General features: G+C 51.7%; 2 protein-coding genes across 2 annotated transcripts; one reads left to right on the plus strand and one right to left on the minus strand.

Annotated features, from left to right (window-relative positions):
• The first annotated feature begins 383 nt into the window (after positions 1–383).
• Positions 384–3,063, plus strand: LOC121161298 (PRAME family member 12-like). Its single transcript, XM_040987605.1, has 3 exons — positions 384–670; positions 1,197–1,769; positions 2,487–3,063. Exons 1-3 carry the CDS (start codon positions 384–386, stop codon positions 3,061–3,063), a joined length of 1,437 nt encoding a protein of 478 aa, XP_040843539.1.
• A 9,201-nt stretch (positions 3,064–12,264) lies between these two features.
• Positions 12,265–14,856, minus strand: LOC121161299 (PRAME family member 12-like). Its single transcript, XM_040987606.1, has 3 exons — positions 14,570–14,856; positions 13,469–14,038; positions 12,265–12,631 (listed from the first exon to the last, which is right to left on the minus strand). The coding sequence occupies exons 1-3, from the start codon at positions 14,854–14,856 to the stop codon at positions 12,265–12,267; spliced, it is 1,224 nt and encodes a 407-aa protein (XP_040843540.1).
• Between the last annotated feature and the right edge of the window lie 4,367 nt (positions 14,857–19,223).

Raw genomic sequence — 19,223 nt, forward strand, 5'->3', positions numbered from 1 at the left:
TGGATTGGCAGTGTGGGCCACCTGGCATGAGCAATTCTGTTTCTTTGGGGCCTTGAATGACGGCCAGACTGGTTCCTTCCAGTGTGAGGGCATTTGCAGGCTGCCTCACTGGTCCTCACCATGGTGGCATAGTACAGAGGCACCCCAGACCCATTACAGCCACCTCAGGGCCTGAGGACTGTCAGAGTGTCGGGTGAGGCTGATGTGTGAAGTGTGATCAAGAGGCCCAGAGGACAATTGGCGTGACTCAGCAGTCCTGTACTCCCATGGCAGAAGTCTGAGATGGGGTCCTACACTTGGTGATTCAGGGCTTGCTGGAGCTCTCCTGAAGGGTCTTTTCTCTCTGGATGTTTCCCCAGGGTTGTCACTGAGCACTCAGCAGGATGAGCAGCATGACCCCACCGAGACTCCTGCAATTGGCACAGAAGAGCCTGCTGGGTAATGAGGCCTTGGCCATCCTTAGTCTGGACCAGCTTCCCAGAGAGATGTTCCCTGTGCTCTTTGTGGAGGCCTTCAACAGTTGGCTCTTGGACATCCTGAAGGCCATGGTGAGGGTCTGGCCCTTTGAAGTCCTCCCGCTGGGCGCCCTCATGAAGAATCCTCAAGTGGACATCCTGAAAGCTGTGTTGGATGGACTCGATATGAAGTACACCCAGAAGTCTGACTGCAGGTAACTGACACAGAGATCCATTAAAGAGAGTTGGGCTCAGGAAGGGTAGAGGTCTGGAGGATGTTCCAGAAGCTTCTTTGGAGAGCAAGGGAGGTCAGGTCTCCTGAGTCCCTCTGGGGAAGGGCTTCCTGAGGTGACAGAGGGAACATGTACCTTGAGTTTTCATGGGATACTTGAAGGCACTGGGTAGTGGGGCTCAGGCCGGAGCTCTCTGCAAATAGGCATGAATGAAGGACAGACATAGAGTGGAGGGGATGCTCCCTTCCCTCCCTGCTGACTCAGGGCTCTCAGCCTTCCTCCCCTCCCTGAGCCTCTCCATCCTTACCAGAGGCCCACAAGGGTCTGCAGGCCCCATCCCCTCACCTCTGCAAGGATGAAGAAAAAGACTATAGGCAAATTATATGAGTAAATATATAAATAAATAAGAAAAGGGGAAGAAAGCCAGCAGCAGGGGTGTGAGGTGTGGGCTCCCCAGCTCAGAAGTCCCCTCTGCCTACTCTCTGAGTCTTCTCTGTTTGACCCCCAGGAGAGGGAAGCTGCACGTGCTGGATTTACGGGATGATGGTCTGAATTTCTGGAATGTGTGGGCCAAAAGCATGGATGATGCCTGCTCTTCAGAGCCTAATATGAGGAGACAGCCAGTGGAGCACAAGGGACCCAAGTCAGCCTTGATGGTCATAGCCAATGTCTCCCTCACTGCAACCACCCCTGATGCGTTCCTCACCCACCTGCTTCAGTGGGTGAAGGAGAGAGCCAGCCTGGTGCACCTGTGCTGTCACAAGCTGAAGATCTTGGCGAATCTCATCTGCAGCATGAGCCATATGCTGGAAAGTCTGGAGTTTGGTTGCATCGAGGAGTTGGAAGTGTGCTGTGACTGGCAACCCTCTGGCCTGGCCAAGTTTGCTCCCTACCTGGGCCGGATGAGCAGCCTTCACAAATTGAGTCTTGTTAACTTAAGCGGTTCATTGCTGGTTACAATAGAGGAAATGATGGAGTCACTCTTTCAGTTCGCCTCCCAGTTTGCCAAGCTGCCTCACCTTCGCAGCCTTCATATTCGCTCCCTTTACTTTGTGTATAACCACTTGGATCAACTGCTCAGGTGAGGAACAAAGGCAAAGTGTCCTGGGAGGGCAGAGGAGCCTCATTCCTGGACCAGCAGGAAGCCTGGATTACTGAGGGACAAGCAAGGCTTCCTACTTCATCCTCATCATGAGTACTGAGGTAGCAGGCACAGATAGGGAGGTAACTGCTTGAGGGAGGGAGCAGGTTCTGATCTAAAGGGTGAGCTTGGTGATTCTTCAAGAAGTATGTCCCAAGAAATAGATCAGTGAATTACACACCATAAAATGTCAGCTGTCCACTCAGCACCTGTGTGCACAGGGTGAGCCTGGGTCTGGTGCCTGGAGCCCCAGGGAGGTGTGTGACCTGTGAGAAGTGCAGGTGGTTTTCTGAATCGGGGCTGTGAGTGAGGCCTCCTGGGAGGGCACTCACAGGACTGATGCTGTACCTGTCCAGGGTCTGAGCTTTATCCATGTCTCTCCCTGGCCATTTATAGCCCAGACAAGTGGCACCCTGCTGGACAGGTGAGGAAAGGTACCTTGAGAGGTTTTGTGAACTTGACCCAGTCACTCCAGTGGCAGTGGGAGGACTCAGCCTGAGACTGGTTAACTAGAAGGATGGGTCTGCACTGGGCTGGAGCACACTGGGTGTTGGTGAGGGTGGGCATGAGTGGGATCTGGGGCTTTGGGGCTTGGCACAAACAGATGTCTCTCACCTTGGTGTCATCATGAAGGAATCATTCTTGGTGTCTCCCCAGGTGCCTGAAGAGCCCCCTGGAGGACTTCTCTGTAACAGCCTGCCTGCTCTCAGAAGCTGATATCAACTATCTGTCCCAGTGCCCATGCCTCAGCGAGATCAAATATCTGGCCCTGCGCGTTGTCAAACTGACCCACATCAGCCCTGAGCCCCTCCGAGTTCTGCTGGAGAGAGTGGCACCCACCCTCATGACCCTGGACTTGATGGGCTGTGAGATCACCGATTCCCAGCTTAACGCCATCCTGCCTGCCCTGAGCCACTGCTACCAGCTCACCAGCTTAAGCTTTTATGGGAACAGACTCTCCATGGCTATGATGGAGAAGCTTGTGGAGCACACAGGCAACCTCAGTGCGCTGATATATGAGCTGTACCCAGCTCCCCTGGAGAGCTATGACACCCAGGGCATTGCCCATGGAGGGAGATTTTCCCATCTCTGTACAGAGCTGATGGGCATCCTGGAAAGGATAAGAGAGCCTAAGCAGGTTTTGTTTAGCACTGACCCCTGCTGGAAGTGCGCAGAACGGATGGTGTTTGGCCTAAACCACCCTAATCAGTGCCACTGCTACCAGCTGGACTAAGAGTGCACATTTCCAAATCTTCCTGCCATACCCTTGCACTGAGGACTTGGGATGGGGGTGGGTAGGATGGGCTTAGACTCTAGCTGCAGCAAGAAGGGGCAAAGCAGCCTGGGAAGTGGGGCTTGCCAGGACCATGGAGTTGGCCTGAGTTGGGAGGGTTGCTGAGAAAGTTGGAATGGGATGATCTGGCCAGAGCTCAGGTTGCTCTTGTGTTTTCATGTGGAGTAGGCTATCTATTGCATTCCATGCTCTGTCATCAACATTGCATTATCCTCAGTGGCAACAAATAAAGCATCATAACACCAATCTCAAGTTGTGCATCTGGTAAACCTCAAGGATGACCCCCGCTGGGAGTCTTCAGTGGCACAATACGCCTGGATGTTTTTTGCTGCAGTGCCAGTGCCAGTGCAGAGAGAGTGAGTCCAGGCAAGGAGACCCTGAGGTCTATGAACACAGCTGACACCTCAGGGCTGGCCTCCCTTTGACCAGATCAAACAAAGCAGGCCCCACTCAGCCTCAGACCCAGGCCACCTGGGTGCAGCTGCACTGGCCCCTGTGTGACAAGGAGGGTCTGTGAGGAGCAGAGGCCCCCACAGGTGCCCATCCTGCACTGCTCCTCCCTGCCTTGCAACTGCCAGCCATCAGTCCCCTGGGCAGCTCAGGAATGCAGCCAGCCTGGCTCCTGGCTCCTTGTTCCACAAGATGCAATCAACAAGGCTTTTCCCTGCCTGTGCTGGTGGGAGGCTCCCTATGATTTTAGGCCAGCAGACCTGGTCTGGGTTCCACAGCAACTCCTCCCGCAGTCTTTTGGGTGTTTGAGAACATTAGCTCTCTGCAAAGTTAACTTTTTTAATTAATTGTACTTGGCTGAATAAGATACAAAAGGTCAAGGACTACAGGAAAGTGGGTAATACCATTGTTTCCACACTAATATCATTTTATTCCCTGTATCTGGGGTAAGCGGAGAAACAAAGGGCAAAGCCCCACCTAGCCTCCCACCCATCCCAGGTCCCCGATGTGAGGCATGCTCCGAGGGTCCTGATCAAGCAGTGTTGATAGGTCAACAGTTCTGAATTACTGCCAATCTCGCCGTTCCAATCACGATGAAATCTATTCAGAATCTGCTGGCTGACATTATCTGTTCATGGTGGGGGTTTTTAGATCAGCAATTTATTTGACGGATCTCCAAGGAAACTTCATCTGAGATGATCCCAAGCCTAATTCCTGTGTATTTGCCAGTACAGGGTCTGGCACAGTCTGTCGCCCCAATAAGCCTATGCACATGCTGGTCGTTTCAATTGCCGGTCAGTTCTGTTTCCAGCCCTGTCTTCCACTTGAACGAATGTGTGATGTAGTCCAGCTTGATCCTACCCACTTCATACTCGGTCCTCACGCAAACCAGAGGGAGCTGCAGGTTAATTGGGGCGACTCCCCATAACCCCACCAGGACTACCCCCCTACCCTGGTTCCCATGCATGCCTGTATGTACCACAGACTTGTTCAGTCTGTCCCACATCCCATTTAGCTCTCATACTTGTCAATGGGCATTAAAGCCTAGTTCAATCGTACCAACCTACTATCCAGCCCACACACATGCTAGTGGGTGCCTTTCTGTCTAGCCACCCCTGCCCCGTCTTGGTTTTCGTGCTCTCCAGTAGGAGTGGTAACCCAAGAGGGAGGTACCCACTATCCCCCTGCAAGCAAGACTAGTCGTCTAAGAAAACATCTCATCTCTCTCTGCCTTGTAAGAGGGATGGTTAGTTACCGCTGGCAGGAAGAGGGGAGGATGCAGACGGCCCAGACAGCAGCTACCCATGAGGAGTGATGCTCCTTCTGTCCTGGGCTGGCTGCTTTGGAGATGCAGCTTTGCAGGAGCGGGGACTGGAAGACCTTCCTAGGAACAATCCTCCTCGTGTCCTCGGGGAAGACGCGCTCTAGGCAGGGGCCTATTTGTGGAAACCTCAAGCTGCAAGCAGACCTCCTCTAGGATTCACACATCTGCCTGCAGGGCTGAGCAAGGGTCAGCCCCTGAGGGAACAGGTGCAGTGTGAAGGCAGGGGCTGCAGCGTTTTGTCTTGTCCCCGTTCCTCTCTGATGTGCAACACAAGCGTAAAACCCAGTCCATGGTGTGGGCTGAGAGTCATTGCTTTGCAGTCCCCCCCTAACTCCTTCTGTGTCTCATCCAATCAGCTTCCTCTGACGAAAACCACAGCCCAATCAGGATGCGACACATAGAGGTCCAGGAATGCGACCTCTCTGTTCCTCTCTCTCTCTGTAAATCTGCCTTTCCAATTGAATAAATAAATAAATTTTTTTTTCCCACACTAGTATCATTTTTTCCCCTGTATCGGGGGTAAGTGGAGAAACAAAGGGAGAAGCCCAACCCAGCCTCCCATCCATCCCAGACCCTGATATTAGGCATGCTCCTAGTGTCCTGATCAAGCAGTTTTGATTGTTGAACAATTCTGAATTGCTGCCAATCTCACTGTTCCAAGCACGATTAAACCTATTCAGAATCTGCTGGCTGACATAGTCTCTTCATGGTTGGGCTTCTGAGATAATCAGTTCAGTTAGAGAAATTTTGTCTGAGCTGATCCCAGTCCTGATTCTTGTGTATGCTTGCTAGTGCAAGGTCGGGCACTGTCATCCCAATCAGCTTATGCACATGCTGGTGGTTGCAATTACTGGTCAGTTCTGTTTCCAGCCCTGTCTTCCATGAGAAGTGATAAGTGTTGCAGTCCATGCTGCCCACTTCATACTCGGCCCTGGTGCAAACCAGTGGAAACTGTAGCCTAGTTGGGAAAACTCTAAATAACCAAAGCAGCCCTACCCCCAGCCCTGGCTTCTGTGCTTGCTAGAATGTCCCACAGACTTGGTCAGTCTGTCCCACATCCCATTCAGCTCACATACATGTGAAAAGGCATTGAAGCCTAGTTCAACTCAACCAGCCCCACTATCCAACTCACACACATACTGGCTGGCGGGTGCAGTTCTCTTCAGCCAGGTTTGCCCCTGTCCTGGTTTTTGTGCTCTCCAGTGGGAGTGGTAACCCAAGAGGGAGGTGCCCACTATTTTCCTGCTAAGCCACTCTCACTCCCGGATCATGCATTCTCTAGGTGATTCTGAAGTTTAACTTGACAGATTTATCCATCATGCTACCTCTCGAATAAACTTAAAAAAAAAAAAAACTTGACAGATTTAGCCCCTAGTGCCAGCCCCTGCCAGCTGATGCTGTGGCAAAGTCCAACCAACCCTCACCCACTCTGATTTATGTTTGTTCACTAGGAACAGTCAGCCCAGCCTGGCTTTTCCCTGATCTAGCTCACCTGAGGCCCACAGGTGTTGTAGCCCTGCCTGGTGTGATCTGCCCCATTGCAATTCACACTGTCCGGTAGCAGTTGTGTTCCAGCAAGGAAGTCCTCAATGTTCGCCCTGCTGGCTTTGCCCGCTCCCTTCCTGGTTCTCACATGTGCTGTTCGGGCGCTGCGGCCACATCTGGTACAGCTCACCTCACCTTGGGATTCCGTAATGTGCTCTGGTTTTTCTTGTGACTGAACCTGGCCTGACCCACACTCTGTTCTGGTGCTTGGTTTTGCCAGCAGGTGATGTGACCTGGTTCAGCCTGGTCTAACCCCCATCCTGTGCTAAATGTATGCCGGGGGGTATCTTTCTTTGGCCTGGTCTTGGTTGCTCCCTATATTGGTTGTTGAGCTTGATGGCTACCACGGTAACTGAGAAGGGCGGAGTTTGCCTCCAACCAAATCTGGAATGGATGGCGGAATTCTGGTGGTCCCCTCAGGCATTGAGACCACCGTTGCACCAATTAGGGGCACAGACCCATGTCCCCCCACCAGTATCGGCCACAGCGACCCCAGTTTTGGCTTAAGTATCAAGCAGAGTTTAAATAGCCCCTTCCCCATCTCTTCCTCCCTCTTCTTCCTCTGCAGCCCACTCCTTCACGTCCGTCTTTCCTGCTGCACAGGGAAGGGAAGCCCTTGACCGTGGTTCCCTGAAATAAAGGCCATCTAAATTCTTTTCATATATTTGGCTGAGTTATTCTTTCCCTGGCGAGTGGCGAATCTAACATTTTGGCCAGTGGTGAATCTAACAGAGCTAACTTGCAGGGACTGTGTCCCGACAGAGGAGTTTCCCAAGCTCCTCCATGAGACCCTCTCTGTGTGCCAGATCTTGCACATGCTGGTGGGTCAATGGGCCAGCCAATTTTGCTGGCCTTCAATCCACTCTGATTCTTACTGTTGGATGTTTCAGTTCAGCCAAGGTTTGTTCATACCCAGACACAGCTCACACATGGCTCAGTAGGGGCAGAGACCTAGCCTAATCTGTCCTGCATCTACCGTGTTCCTCCAGAGCACCAGAGGGTGCTGGCATCTAGCCCTGTTAGGTGTGCCCAGTCCCAGTCCACACTTGTGCCAAGGGACACTTCAGCCATATCCAGACCAGAACACAGCCCTCACTCTGCACCGACACTTTCTCATGGGAACCTCAACCCAGCAAGGGTATACTCCTTAGCTCCCCAACTGAAGCTAAACCCAACCCTAGATTACATGTGTGCCAGTGGTTGCTCTGACCCAGTTGGCTTAGCCCCTCACCTGTCTCAGCCTTTGCCTTCAATGCTGTGGCCTAGTATCCTTGACTCATGTAGACCAGTCGGTGTAAGAGCCTAGTTTGGCATGACCTGTGCTCCATCCTGATTTTTGTTCTTCCTTGTGAGTTGAGGTTTGCTCGGCCCTGCCCAGTCTGTCCCCTTCCAGTTGCAGCTTGGCCCGCCCCACATCCTATTTTAGGATGCACTTTCGGGTGCTGCTGCCTTGACCTTCCCAGATTGTTGTCAGTTCCTTAACCTGTAAGTGATGGCTGGTTCCATGGTCACACCTAGCTCAGCCCATTGCCATCCCAGCTAACTTGCAGGACTTGTATTTCCACAGGGTTGGGCCTACATTTCCCCCATAGATTCTACCCCCACACATGGTTCTCTTACGTGCTGGTTAGAGTCTTGACCCTGCCAAGTGTGACCTATCCACTGTTACATCACCCAATAAGGTACTGGTACCTAGCCCTGCCAGATAGACCCCCATCCATAGCTTTTGCGTGGACTGCTATGTGGCAGTCAGTGATGCTCTATGCTAACAGCCCATCTCAGGATTGCCATTTAGGCTGGTGAATCAGTCTGGCCCAAGTAGATCTTATGGACTCTCCCCTCCAAACCACCAGGTCTCAGTCCCCATCTTGTCAGAAAATTTCGTGACCCCATTGTGGGGATGTGTGGGTTAAATGCTGTGGAAATACTAATCCTGCTGGTTAGCGCAAGAATTGGGTGGTGGTGGGCTGAGCTAAGTGTGACCATGGAACCTGCCATCATTCATTGGTAAAGGAACCAACAACAGACTGGGCAAGTCAAGGCAGCATCCGGATGTGCATCCTAAGACAGGTTGTGGGCTGGGCTGGGCTACAACGTCCACCAGCTCATACAAGGCCAAAATGGAAGAGCAGATTATGCCGGGCACTGGCCTAACACCCACTGGCATGTAGAACAGGGGCTGGGAGTGGGTCAAGTGGGGGAACTTAGGAAATTCCCTTAGTGGGTCACAACTCTCACTGGTGATCACATAGTCCAGGCCTGGGGGTCGGGTAAACTGGGCAAAGTGGCCCCAAAGGCTGGCTAATGTGTGGGTTGGATATGGAAGGTGACACACTTGGCAGGGCTGAGCAAGTCTTAGCTTACAAGCAAGAACAGAAATCATGCTGGAGCTCAGGTTATGCCTAGCTAAGCTCTTATACCTACTGATCTGCATGAGCAGGGAGTGTTAGACCAACAACAGCATCTAAGGCAAAGTCCAAGACAAGTAAGGGGCTATGCCAAGCTGGGTCAGAGCAACCACTGGCATGTGCACGATCTATGGCTGGGATCAGGCTTGGTGGGCAGCTAAGAGGACACACTGGCTGGGTTGAGGTTCCCATTGATGAGTGTTAGGGCCCGAGTGGGCCTGTGTTCTCGTCTGAATATGGCTGAAGTGTCCCTTGGCACAAGTGTGGACTGGGACTGGGTACACCGAGCCAGGCTAGACTCCAGCACCCTCTGGTGCTCTGGAGGAACACGGTAGATGCAGGACAGATTAGGCTAGGTCTCTGCCCCTACTGAGTCATGTGTGAGCTGTGTCTGGGTATGAACAAACCTTGGCTGGACTGAAACATCCAACAGTAAGAATCAGAGTGGGTTGAAAGCCAGTCAGGAAAGGCCACTGCTCCTGCCAGGACAGGAGGTGGACTAAGTAGGGCTGGCCCATTGACTTACCAGTATGTGTGAGATTTGGCACTGGGAGAGGTTCTGATGGAGGATCTTGGGATACTCCTCTTTTAGGACTCAGTTGCTGCAGGTGAGCTCAACAACCATGATAGAAAGAAGTCCAGACCAGGTCAGGGCATGGTACCCTGGCATACATTTGGTAGAGGTCGGGGGCAGACCAGGCTGAACCAGTTCACATCACCTGATGGAGAATACAAGTACCAAAACAGTGTGGGTCAGGCCAGGTTCGGTCACAACACACACAGGTGCACATTCTGGCTGGGATTGGGTACCTGCTGGTCTGGGCTAGAATGTAACCATCACCAGTGTTAGCTGGACTTGGGTGTGGCCTAGGCCAGGCCAGTCTACAGCACCACGGGCAAATGCCAAGGTGAAGGGGCCATGCCAGACTGGGCCCCAGTAGGCAACCAGCACATGTGAGAACCAGGAAGGGAGGGGGCAAAGCCGGCAGTGTGAACATTGAGGACTCCCTTGCTGGAACACAACTGCTACTGGACAGTGTGAATTGCAATGGGGGCAGATCACACCAGGCAGGGCTACAACACCTGTGGGCCTCAGGTGAGCTAGATCAGGGAAAAGCCAGGCTGGGCTGACTGTTCCTAGTGAACAAACATAAATCAGAGTGGGTGAGGGTTAGTTGGACTTTGCCACAGCATCAGCTGGCAGGGGCTGGCACTAGGGGCTAAATCTGTCAAGTTTTTTTTTTTAAGTTTATTCAAGAGGTAGCATGATGGATAAATCTGTCAAGTTAAACTGCAGAATCACCTGGAGAGTGCATGATCCGGGAGTGAGAGTGGCTTAGTAGGAAAATAGTGGGCACCTCCCTCTTGGGTTACCACTCCCACTGGAGAGCACAAAAACCAGGACAGGGGCAAACCTGGCTGAAGAGAACTGCACCCGCCAGCCAGTATGTGTGTGAGCTGGATAGTGGGGCTGGTTGAGTTGAACTAGGCTTCAATGCCTTTTCACATGTATGTGAGCTGAATGAGATGTGGGACAGACTGAACAAGTCAGCTGTACATACTGGCAAGCACAGGAGCCAGGGCACTAAGGTAGGCATGTCAGCCAGAGATTCTTACAGAGAGATTACATCATGCTTGGAATGGCAAGATGGCCAACAATTCAGAATTGTTGAACTCTCAAAGCCACTTGAGCAATGCCCTTGGTGCCTGCCACACATAGAGACCCTGGGATGAGAGGGTGCCTGGGTGGGGCTGCTCCCTTTATCTTTCCCTTTACCCTAGAACAAAACAAAATTAATAATGATAATTTGGAAACAATGGTCTTACACACTTTCCAGTAGCCCTTGAACAAATTGGCCCTAATCCACTATGTGAAGATTATCAAAATAAAATAATTACCAAAAGAAAAAAAAAAGCTACTAGGGGAGACTGCAGTGTCGTGGCCCAGCAAGTTAAGCTGTTGTCTGCAACACCAATAGCCCCTATGGGCCTTGGTTTAATGCCCAGCTGCTCCAGTTCCCTGAGAACGTGCCTGTGACGTAACTGATGTCCCATGCACTTGGACCCCTGCACAAACAGAGAAGATCCGGATGAAGCTCTGGCTCCTGGCCGTTCGAGGAATGAATCAGCAGGTGGAAGACCTGTTGCTCTCTCCTCCAATGCCAGCGGCACAAATGGGTACTGATTCAACTGGCAGTTTTTCCTCTTCAGATGCCTGCTGAAGTGTCTGGGAAAGCAGTGCAAGGAGGTTCAAGTGTTTGGGCACATGCACGCACAGGAAAGACCCAGCGGGATCTCGGGGTTTCTAGCATTGAACTGACATAGACCCACAATACCTGCTTAGGGAGTGAACCAGCAAATGGAAGATCTGTCCCTCAGTTTTTCTCGTTTGCGATGTCTGTACTTCAAACAAATTAATAAATGTCTAAAAACATCTGCGAATTTTGTAGCTAACTAATGTTCTCAAACACCCAAAAAACTGCTGGAGGAGTTGCTGTGGAACCCAGACCAGGTCTGCTGGCCTAAAATCGTAGGGAGCCTCCCACCAGAACAGGCAAGGAAAAGCCTTGTTGATTGCATCTTGTGGAACAAGGAGCCAGGAGCCAGGCTAGCTGCATTCCTGAGCTGCCCAGGGGACTGATGGCTGGCAGTTGCAAGGCAGGGAGGAGCAGTGCAGGATGGGCACCTGTGGGGGCCTCTGCTCCTCATAGACCCTCCTTGCCAAACAGGGGCCAGTGTTTCCTTTGGAGCAGTGCAGCTGCACCCAGGTGGCCTGGGTCTGAGGCTGAGTGAGGCCTGCTTTGTTTGATCTGGTCAAAGGGAGGCCAGCCCTGAGGTGTCAGCTGTGTTCATAGACCTCAGGGTCTCCTTGCCTGGACTCACTCTCTCTGCACTGGCACTGGCACTGCAGCAAAGACATCCAGGCGTGTTGTGCCACTGAAGACTCCCAGCGGGGGATCATCCTGGAGGTTTACCAGATGCACAACTTGAGATTGGTGTTATGATGCTTTATTTGTTGTCACTGAGGACAATGGTAATGTTGATGACAGAGCATGGAATGCAATAGATAGCCTACTCCACATGAAAACACAAGAGCAACCTGACCTCTGGCCAGATCATCCCATTCCAACTTTCTCAGCAACCCTTCCACTCCGGCCAACCCTGAGCCTAACAACTCCTGCTTCCCAGGCTGCTTTGCCCCTTCTCGTTGCAGCTAGAGTCTAAGCCCATCTGAAATACACTCATCCCAGGTCTTCCATGGAAAAATCTGGAAAGAAGATCTTGACATGTCTACCCAATTAGTACAGCAGGTAGCAGTCACACCAATTATGGTGATTACTGCCAAACACCGGTTGTGCACACTTCCAGCAGGTGTCTGTGCGAAACTCAACTTTCTTAGGCTCTCTTATCCTTTCAAGGATGCCCATCAGCTCTGTACAGAGATGGGAAAAACCTCCCCCGCTTGGCAACGCCATGAGTGTCATAACAATCCAGGGGAGCTGGGTACAGCTCTACTCTCAGAGCACTGAGGTTGCCTGTGTGCTCCATGAGCTTCTCCATCATGGCCATGGAGATTCTGTTCCCATAAAAGCTTAAGCTGGTGAGCTGGTAGCACTGGCTCAGGGCAGGCAGGATGGCATTGAGCTGTGAGTCAGTGATGTCACAGTCCATCAAGTCCAGGGTCATGAGGGTGGCTGCCACTCTCTCCAGCAGAACTCGGAGGGGCTCAGAGCTGATGTGGGTCAGTTTGACACCACTCAGGTGCAGGTGTTTGAGTTCGCTGAGTTTTGGACACTGGGACAGAGAGCTGACATTCACTTCTGTGAGCAGGGAGCCCGTTACAGAGTCTCCAGGGGGCGTTTCAAGCACCTGGGGAGACACCAAGAATGAATCCTTCATGATGACACCAAGGTGAGAGACATCTGTTTGGGCCAAGCCCCAAAGCCCCAGATCCCACTCACACCCACCCTCACCAACACCCAGTTTGCTCCGGCCCGAGTGTAGACCCGTCCTTCTAGTTAACCACTCTCAGGCTGAGTCCTCCCACTGCCACTGGAGGGACTGGGTCAAGTTCACAAAACCTCTCAAGGTACCTTTCCTCATCTGCAAGGCAGAATATCACTTGTCTGGCCTATTTTTGCCTAGAGGGAGACACGGAAAGAGGCCTGGGCTGGCCAGCTGTAGCATCAGCCCAGTGTGTGCCCTTCCAAAAGGCCTCACTCACAGCCCTGGGTCCCAGGACCATCTGTCACCTTTCACATGCATTTCTCACAGGTCACACACCTCCCTGGGGCTCCAGGCCTCAGACACAGGCTCACCCTGTCCACACAGGTGCTGAGTGGACAGTTGACATTTTAAGGTACTCAATTCTCTGACCTATGTTTTCATACACACTTCTTGACAAATTTGCAAACTTACCCTTAAGATCAGAACCTGCTCCCTCCGCCAGGCTGCTAGCTTCCTGTCTAAGCTATATGTCCACATGGAGCCCTCTTCTGTAATCAGGCTCAGCATGAAGTAGGAAGCCTCACGCCTGGCTCACTGGCTTGCAGCTGGTGGCTACCCCACGATCAAAGCCCACTCTGCCCTTGCAAACCAGCTTGCCTTGGTCTCTCACCTGAACACTTGGTCCAGGTTGTCCTCCAGGAAGTCAACAGAGTTCATATGAAGGCTTTGAAGGTGGGGCAGCTTGGGTAGCTCGGAGTTATACTGGGTGTTGAAGTAAACCTTGCCCTCTAGGGAGATGGGGGTTGGGAAAGAGAGGTGGAAGGCAGACAACTTGTGAAGGCTGCTCATCTGGCCCAGGTAGGGAGCAAATTTGGCCAGGGTGGGGAGTCGCCAGTCAGAGTTCACTTGTACCTCCTGGATGCAGCCTAGCTCCAGAATGTCCAGGATATTGCTCATCCTGTGGATGCTATTTACTGAGATATTCAGCTGGTGACAGCACAGGTGCACCAGGCTGGCTCTCTCCTTCACCCACTGAAGCAGGTGGGTGAGGAACTCATCAGGGGTGACTTCGGCGAGGTAGAGGTTGGCTATGACCTTCAAGGCTGATTTGGCTCCCTTGTGCTCCACTGGCTGTCTCCTCATATTAGGCTCTGAAGAGCAGGCATCATCCAGGCTCTCGGCCCACACATTCCAGAAATTCAGACCAGCGTCCCGTAAATCCAGCACGTGCAGCTTCCCTCTCCTGGGGGTCAAACAGGGAAGACTCAGAGAGTAGGCAGAGGGGACTTCTGAGCTGGAGAGCCTGCACCTCACACCCCTGCTGCTGGCTTTCTTCTTTGATTTATTTGTCTATTTGATTATTTTGCATTGATATATTTCGTGATCCTTGCAGAGGTGAGGGGATGGGGCCTGCAGACCCTTGTGGGCCTCTGGTAAGGATGCAGAGGCTCAGGGAGGGGAGGAGGGCTGAGAGCCCTGAGTCAGCAGGGAGGGAAGGGAGCATCCTCTCTCCTCTATGTCTGTCTTTCATTCATGCCTATTTGCAGAGAGCTCCGGCCTGAGCCCCACTACCCAGTGCCTTCAAGTACCCCATGAAAACTCAAGGTACATGTTCCCTCTGTCACCTCAGGAAGCCCTTTCCCAGAGGGACTCAGGGGACCTGACCTCTCTTTCATGACTCCCTTGCTCTCCAAAGAAGCTTCTGGAACATCCTCCAGACCTCTACCCTTCCTGAAGCCAACTCTCTTTAATGGATCTCTGTGTCAGTTACCTGCAGTCAGACTTCTGGGTGTACTTCATATCGAGTCCATCCAACACAGCTTTCAGGATGTCCACTTGAGGATTCTTCATGAGGGCGCCCAGCGGGAGGACTTCAAAGGGCCAGACCCTCACCATGGCCCTCAGGATGTCCAAGAGCCACCTGTTGAAGGCCTCCACCAAGAGCGCAGGGAACATCTCTCTGGGAAGCTGGTCCAGACTCAGGATGGCCAAGGCCTCATTATCCAGCAGGCTCTTCTGTGCCAAGTGCAGGAGTCTCGGTGGGGTCATGCTGCTCATCCTGCTGAGTGCTCAGTGACAACCCTGGGGAAACATCCAGAGAGAAAAGACCCTTCAGGAGAGCTCCAGCAAGCCCTGAATCACCAAGTGTAGGACCCCATCTCAGACTTCTGCCATGGGAGTACAGGACTGCTGAGTCACGCCAATTGTCCTCTGTGCCTCTTGATCACACTTCACACATCAGCCTCACCTGACACTCTGACAGTCCTCAGGCCCTGAGGTGGCTGTAATGGGTCTGGGGTGCATCTGTACTATGCCACCATGGTGAGGACTAGTGAGGCAGCCTGCAAATGCCCTCACACTTGAAGGAACCAGTCTGGCTGTCATTCAAGGCCCTAAAGAAACAGAATTGCTCATGCCAGGTGGCCCACACTGCCAATCCACTCAGACACACTTTTGGAAAGGCACAGTGGCAGAGAGGAAGAGACAGATTTGCTGAGCGCCAGGTCCCACTCCAGTCTTCATCAAGCTGGTCTTAGGGCTCCAAGCACTTGGGCCTTAAGTCTCTCTTTCCCAGGTGCCCCAGCAGGAAGTTCCATTGGAAACAGGTGGGACTCCACCGCGGGCACTGAGGGGGCATGTGGGCATTACAAGCAGTGCTTTAACTTGCAGACAAGTTCCAACAGTTACCTTGAGAATCAAATTTTAAAATATACTTAAAATTTAACTGAAATTAAGAAATCCTATTGGGACAGGAGGTGAACCTAGTAATGTTGTCTCATGGACTCCGTGGTATGGGCAAAATCTGACGCTGGTAGAGGTTCCCCTAGGAGAGCCTGGGCAACTTTGATGGCAAAAGACAGACCCTGCAGGTAAGCGCAAGAAACATGATAGGAATCAGCACAGAACAGGCCATGGAAAGTTTCCCACTGGCATACACTTGGCATGGGTTGAGGGAAGACCAGGCTGAATCATTTCACGTCATCCACTGGAAAGTCTGAGCACCAGGACAGGATGTGGGTCGAGCCAGATTCGGTCGCAACAAACCCAGTCCACAATATGGAAAGCCAGGGTGAGGTTGCCTGTACCGGATGTGACTGCAGCACCCATCCAGCATGCCTGAGAACCAGGAAGGGAGGGGGCAGAGCCGGCAGGGGAATAAAGGTTGGTTCCCTTGCTAGACAGCTACTCCCACTGGAGAGCATGAGCTGGGACGGGGGCAGACCAAACTAAGCAGGATGCGCCTCACATGTGCGCCTCACATGTGGACTAGATCAGGGAAAAGCCAGGCTGGACAGATTATTCCTACAGGTGCAAATAGAATTAGAGTGGGTGAGGGTAGTTTGGGCTTAGCCTCAGCATCAGCTGGCAGAAGCTGGCACTTGGGGCTAGTTCTGTCAAGTCAAACCACAGAACCACCTGGAGAGTGCATAATCCGGGAGTGGGAGAGACCTGGGAGGGAAAGAGTGGGCTCATCCCTCTTGGGTTACCACTTCCACGGGAGGGCACAAAAACCAGGACCGGGGCTGGGGTGGCTAGGCAGAGAAGCACTCAACAACATCTATAAGGGCTGTATAGTTGAGCTGGTTAGCTGGAACTAAGCTTCAATATCCATCGACAAGTACAAGAGCCAAATGAGATGTGGGACAGACTGGACTAGGCTGTTACACATACTGGCAAACCAGGGTAGCAGCGGGCCTGGTGGGGTTTATTGTGGGAGGCTCCCAATAGGATGCAACTGGTTTATGTGAGGGCCAAGTTGTGCCAAGCAGAACCAGGCTGGACTGCAACACGCATTGGTTCCAGTGGAAGTTGGGGCTGAAAACAGAACCAAGCCAGTGATCTCAACCACCAACTGATCAGGGTGATGGACTGTGCCAGGCCTTGTGCTGCTAGTACATACAGGAATATGCTCTGGGAACACCTCAAAGTTTATTTGGGGATCTCCCCAATTGAAATGCTGGACTCAGAACCCTAACGAACAAGATGGAAGACAGAACAGGATAATCAACCACCTCAGCTATATGTTAGCAGCGAAATACTAGGAAATGGAGACTCTATGATGGACTATGTCAATCAATGGATTCTTCAAACCTCATGGTGCTTGGAGTGGTGAGACTGGCAGTGATTCACATCAAAACCACTTGAGCAAGAATCTCGAAGCATCCCCCACATCCGGGACCTGGGGCGGGAATTAAACTGGGTGGGGCTTCTGCCTCAATAGCTCCTTTACCTCAGATATATGAAGGAAACAATATGGAAATAATAGTCTTACAAACTTTCCTGTAGCCCTTGTATCTTTTCACCATAATCACTATGTAAAGATTGTAAAAAATATAATAATTTAAAAAAAGGTAGGAAGCTACTGTAGGGGTGTAGGTAAAAACATTTTTCGATTCATTGCCATGTTGTGTGGAGGATGTGATACAACACCCATTACATGCATGTTAAATATGTTTCAGTAAGTGGTTACCAATCTTCCTTTTTTATAAGTTTTATTTACCTTTATTGGAAAGTCAGATAAACAGACAGGAGGGGAAACACAGAGGAATCTTCAGTGCATTGATTCATTCCCCCCATTGGCAGTAACAGCAGAAGCAGAGCTGATCCAACACCAGGTGTGTGAGCTTTGTCCTGGTCTTCCAGGAAGGGTAGGGTCCCAAGGCTTTAGGCTGTCCTTCACTGCTCTCCCAGCCCACAAGCAGGGAGCAGGATGGGAGGAAGGTCACCCATGATTAGAAGCATCACCTAGATGGGATCCCAGTGACAGCAAGGCAAGGACTTTAGCTGCAGGGCTACCATGTTGGGCTGCAATACTAATTCTTAAGCCCTGAAAGGCCAAGGACTATCTTTTCTCCCCATCAGAGCACAGGCAGTGAATCACGCGGACTCGTCCATAGAAGACTAGGAGGGAAGTCAGTAAGAAAAAGTTTCTACAGCCCAAAGTGGTAGCCTAATTGGGAAGTCCTTGCTTTGCATGCACCTGAATCCCACATGAGTCCCCCACTTCCCATCCGGGTCCTTGCTTGTGGCCTGGGAAAACTGTCGAGGATGACCTAAAGCCTTGGGGCGCTGCATCTGCATGGCAGACCTATGCAAACATCTGTCTCCTGGTTTTGGATCAGCTCAGCTCTGGACATTGATGTCACGTGGGGCGTGAATCAGTTGGCAGAAGATCTTCCTGTCTCTCCTCCTCTTTGCATATATGGCTTTCTTTGTTTTGAAAAGATTTATTTTTATTGGAAAATTGTATATACATACAGGAGGAGAGACAGAGAGGAAAATCTTTTTTTTATTACTTATTTTTTTATTATATATATATTTTAATTACATTGTATTATGTGACACAGTTCTCTATAGGCACTGGGATTCCCCCATCCCTTTCCCAACCCTCCCTCCATGGTGGACTCCTCAATCTTCCATCCATGGTTAACTCCCCAAGCAGCTGCAACAGCCAGAGCTGCACTGATCCAAAGCCAGAAGCCAGGAGCCTCTTCTGGGTCTCTCACACGGGATCAGGGTCCAAAGGCTTTGGGCCGTCCTCGACTGCTTTCTCAGACCACAAGCAGGAAGCTTTTATTTTTTTTTTTTTAAAGATTTATTTTTATTTTATTTTATTATTTTTTTTATTGGAAAGGCGGATATACAGAGAGGAGAGACAGAGAAGAAGGTCTTCCGTTCGATGATTCACTCCCCAAATGGATGGGAAGCAGGCCCAGTGGCATTAGAACTGGTGCTCACATGGATTCCCAGCGCATTCAAGGTGAGAACTTTATCCGCTATGATATGGCACCTGGTCCAAGTACCATTACTCTTCAAGCTAAAGCTGCACAGGTGGCAGCTGCCTTGACACTGGGGATCCAAGCCCTTACCCAGGCTGGTGACTCTGTGGTATCCTCAGGAGCCTGCACCTGCCAGGATCAGTGGCCTTCAGTCTGGACAAGGGCTGACACAGTGCTGCCTGTCCAGCCAACCAGCAGCGCAGCTCTCCCTGCCTTGCCTCAGGCCGCTGTGAGGTGAGGAGTCTCCATGCTCTCCCGTGGACCACTCCCCTCATTCTCATCATTCCATCCAGCTAGAGCCTCCTGATGCGCCACTCCTCACAACCACCACCCAGAAACCAAGAGCTTGGCACTTCCAGAGTCTTGCAGAAGAACCTGGCGTTGAAGTGTGAAGTGTGGTCAAGAGGCCCAGAGGACAATTGGGGTGACTCAGGAGACCTGCACTTCCGTGGCGACAGTCTGAGATGGGGTCCTTGACTGGGTGACTCAGGGCTTGCTGGGAGCTCTCCTGAAAGGTCTTTTCTCCTTGCATGTTTTCCCAGGGTTGTCACTGAGCACTCAGCAGGATGAGCAGCATGACCCCACCGAGACTCCTGCACTTGGCACAGAAGAGCCTGCTGGATAATGAGGCCTTGGCCATCCTGA

Source organism: Ochotona curzoniae, unplaced genomic scaffold (genome assembly GCF_017591425.1).
Source record: "Ochotona curzoniae isolate NIBS_2020 unplaced genomic scaffold, NIBS_Ocur_1.0 contig_4792, whole genome shotgun sequence".
In the NCBI taxonomy this organism is placed as follows: domain Eukaryota; kingdom Metazoa; phylum Chordata; class Mammalia; order Lagomorpha; family Ochotonidae; genus Ochotona; species Ochotona curzoniae.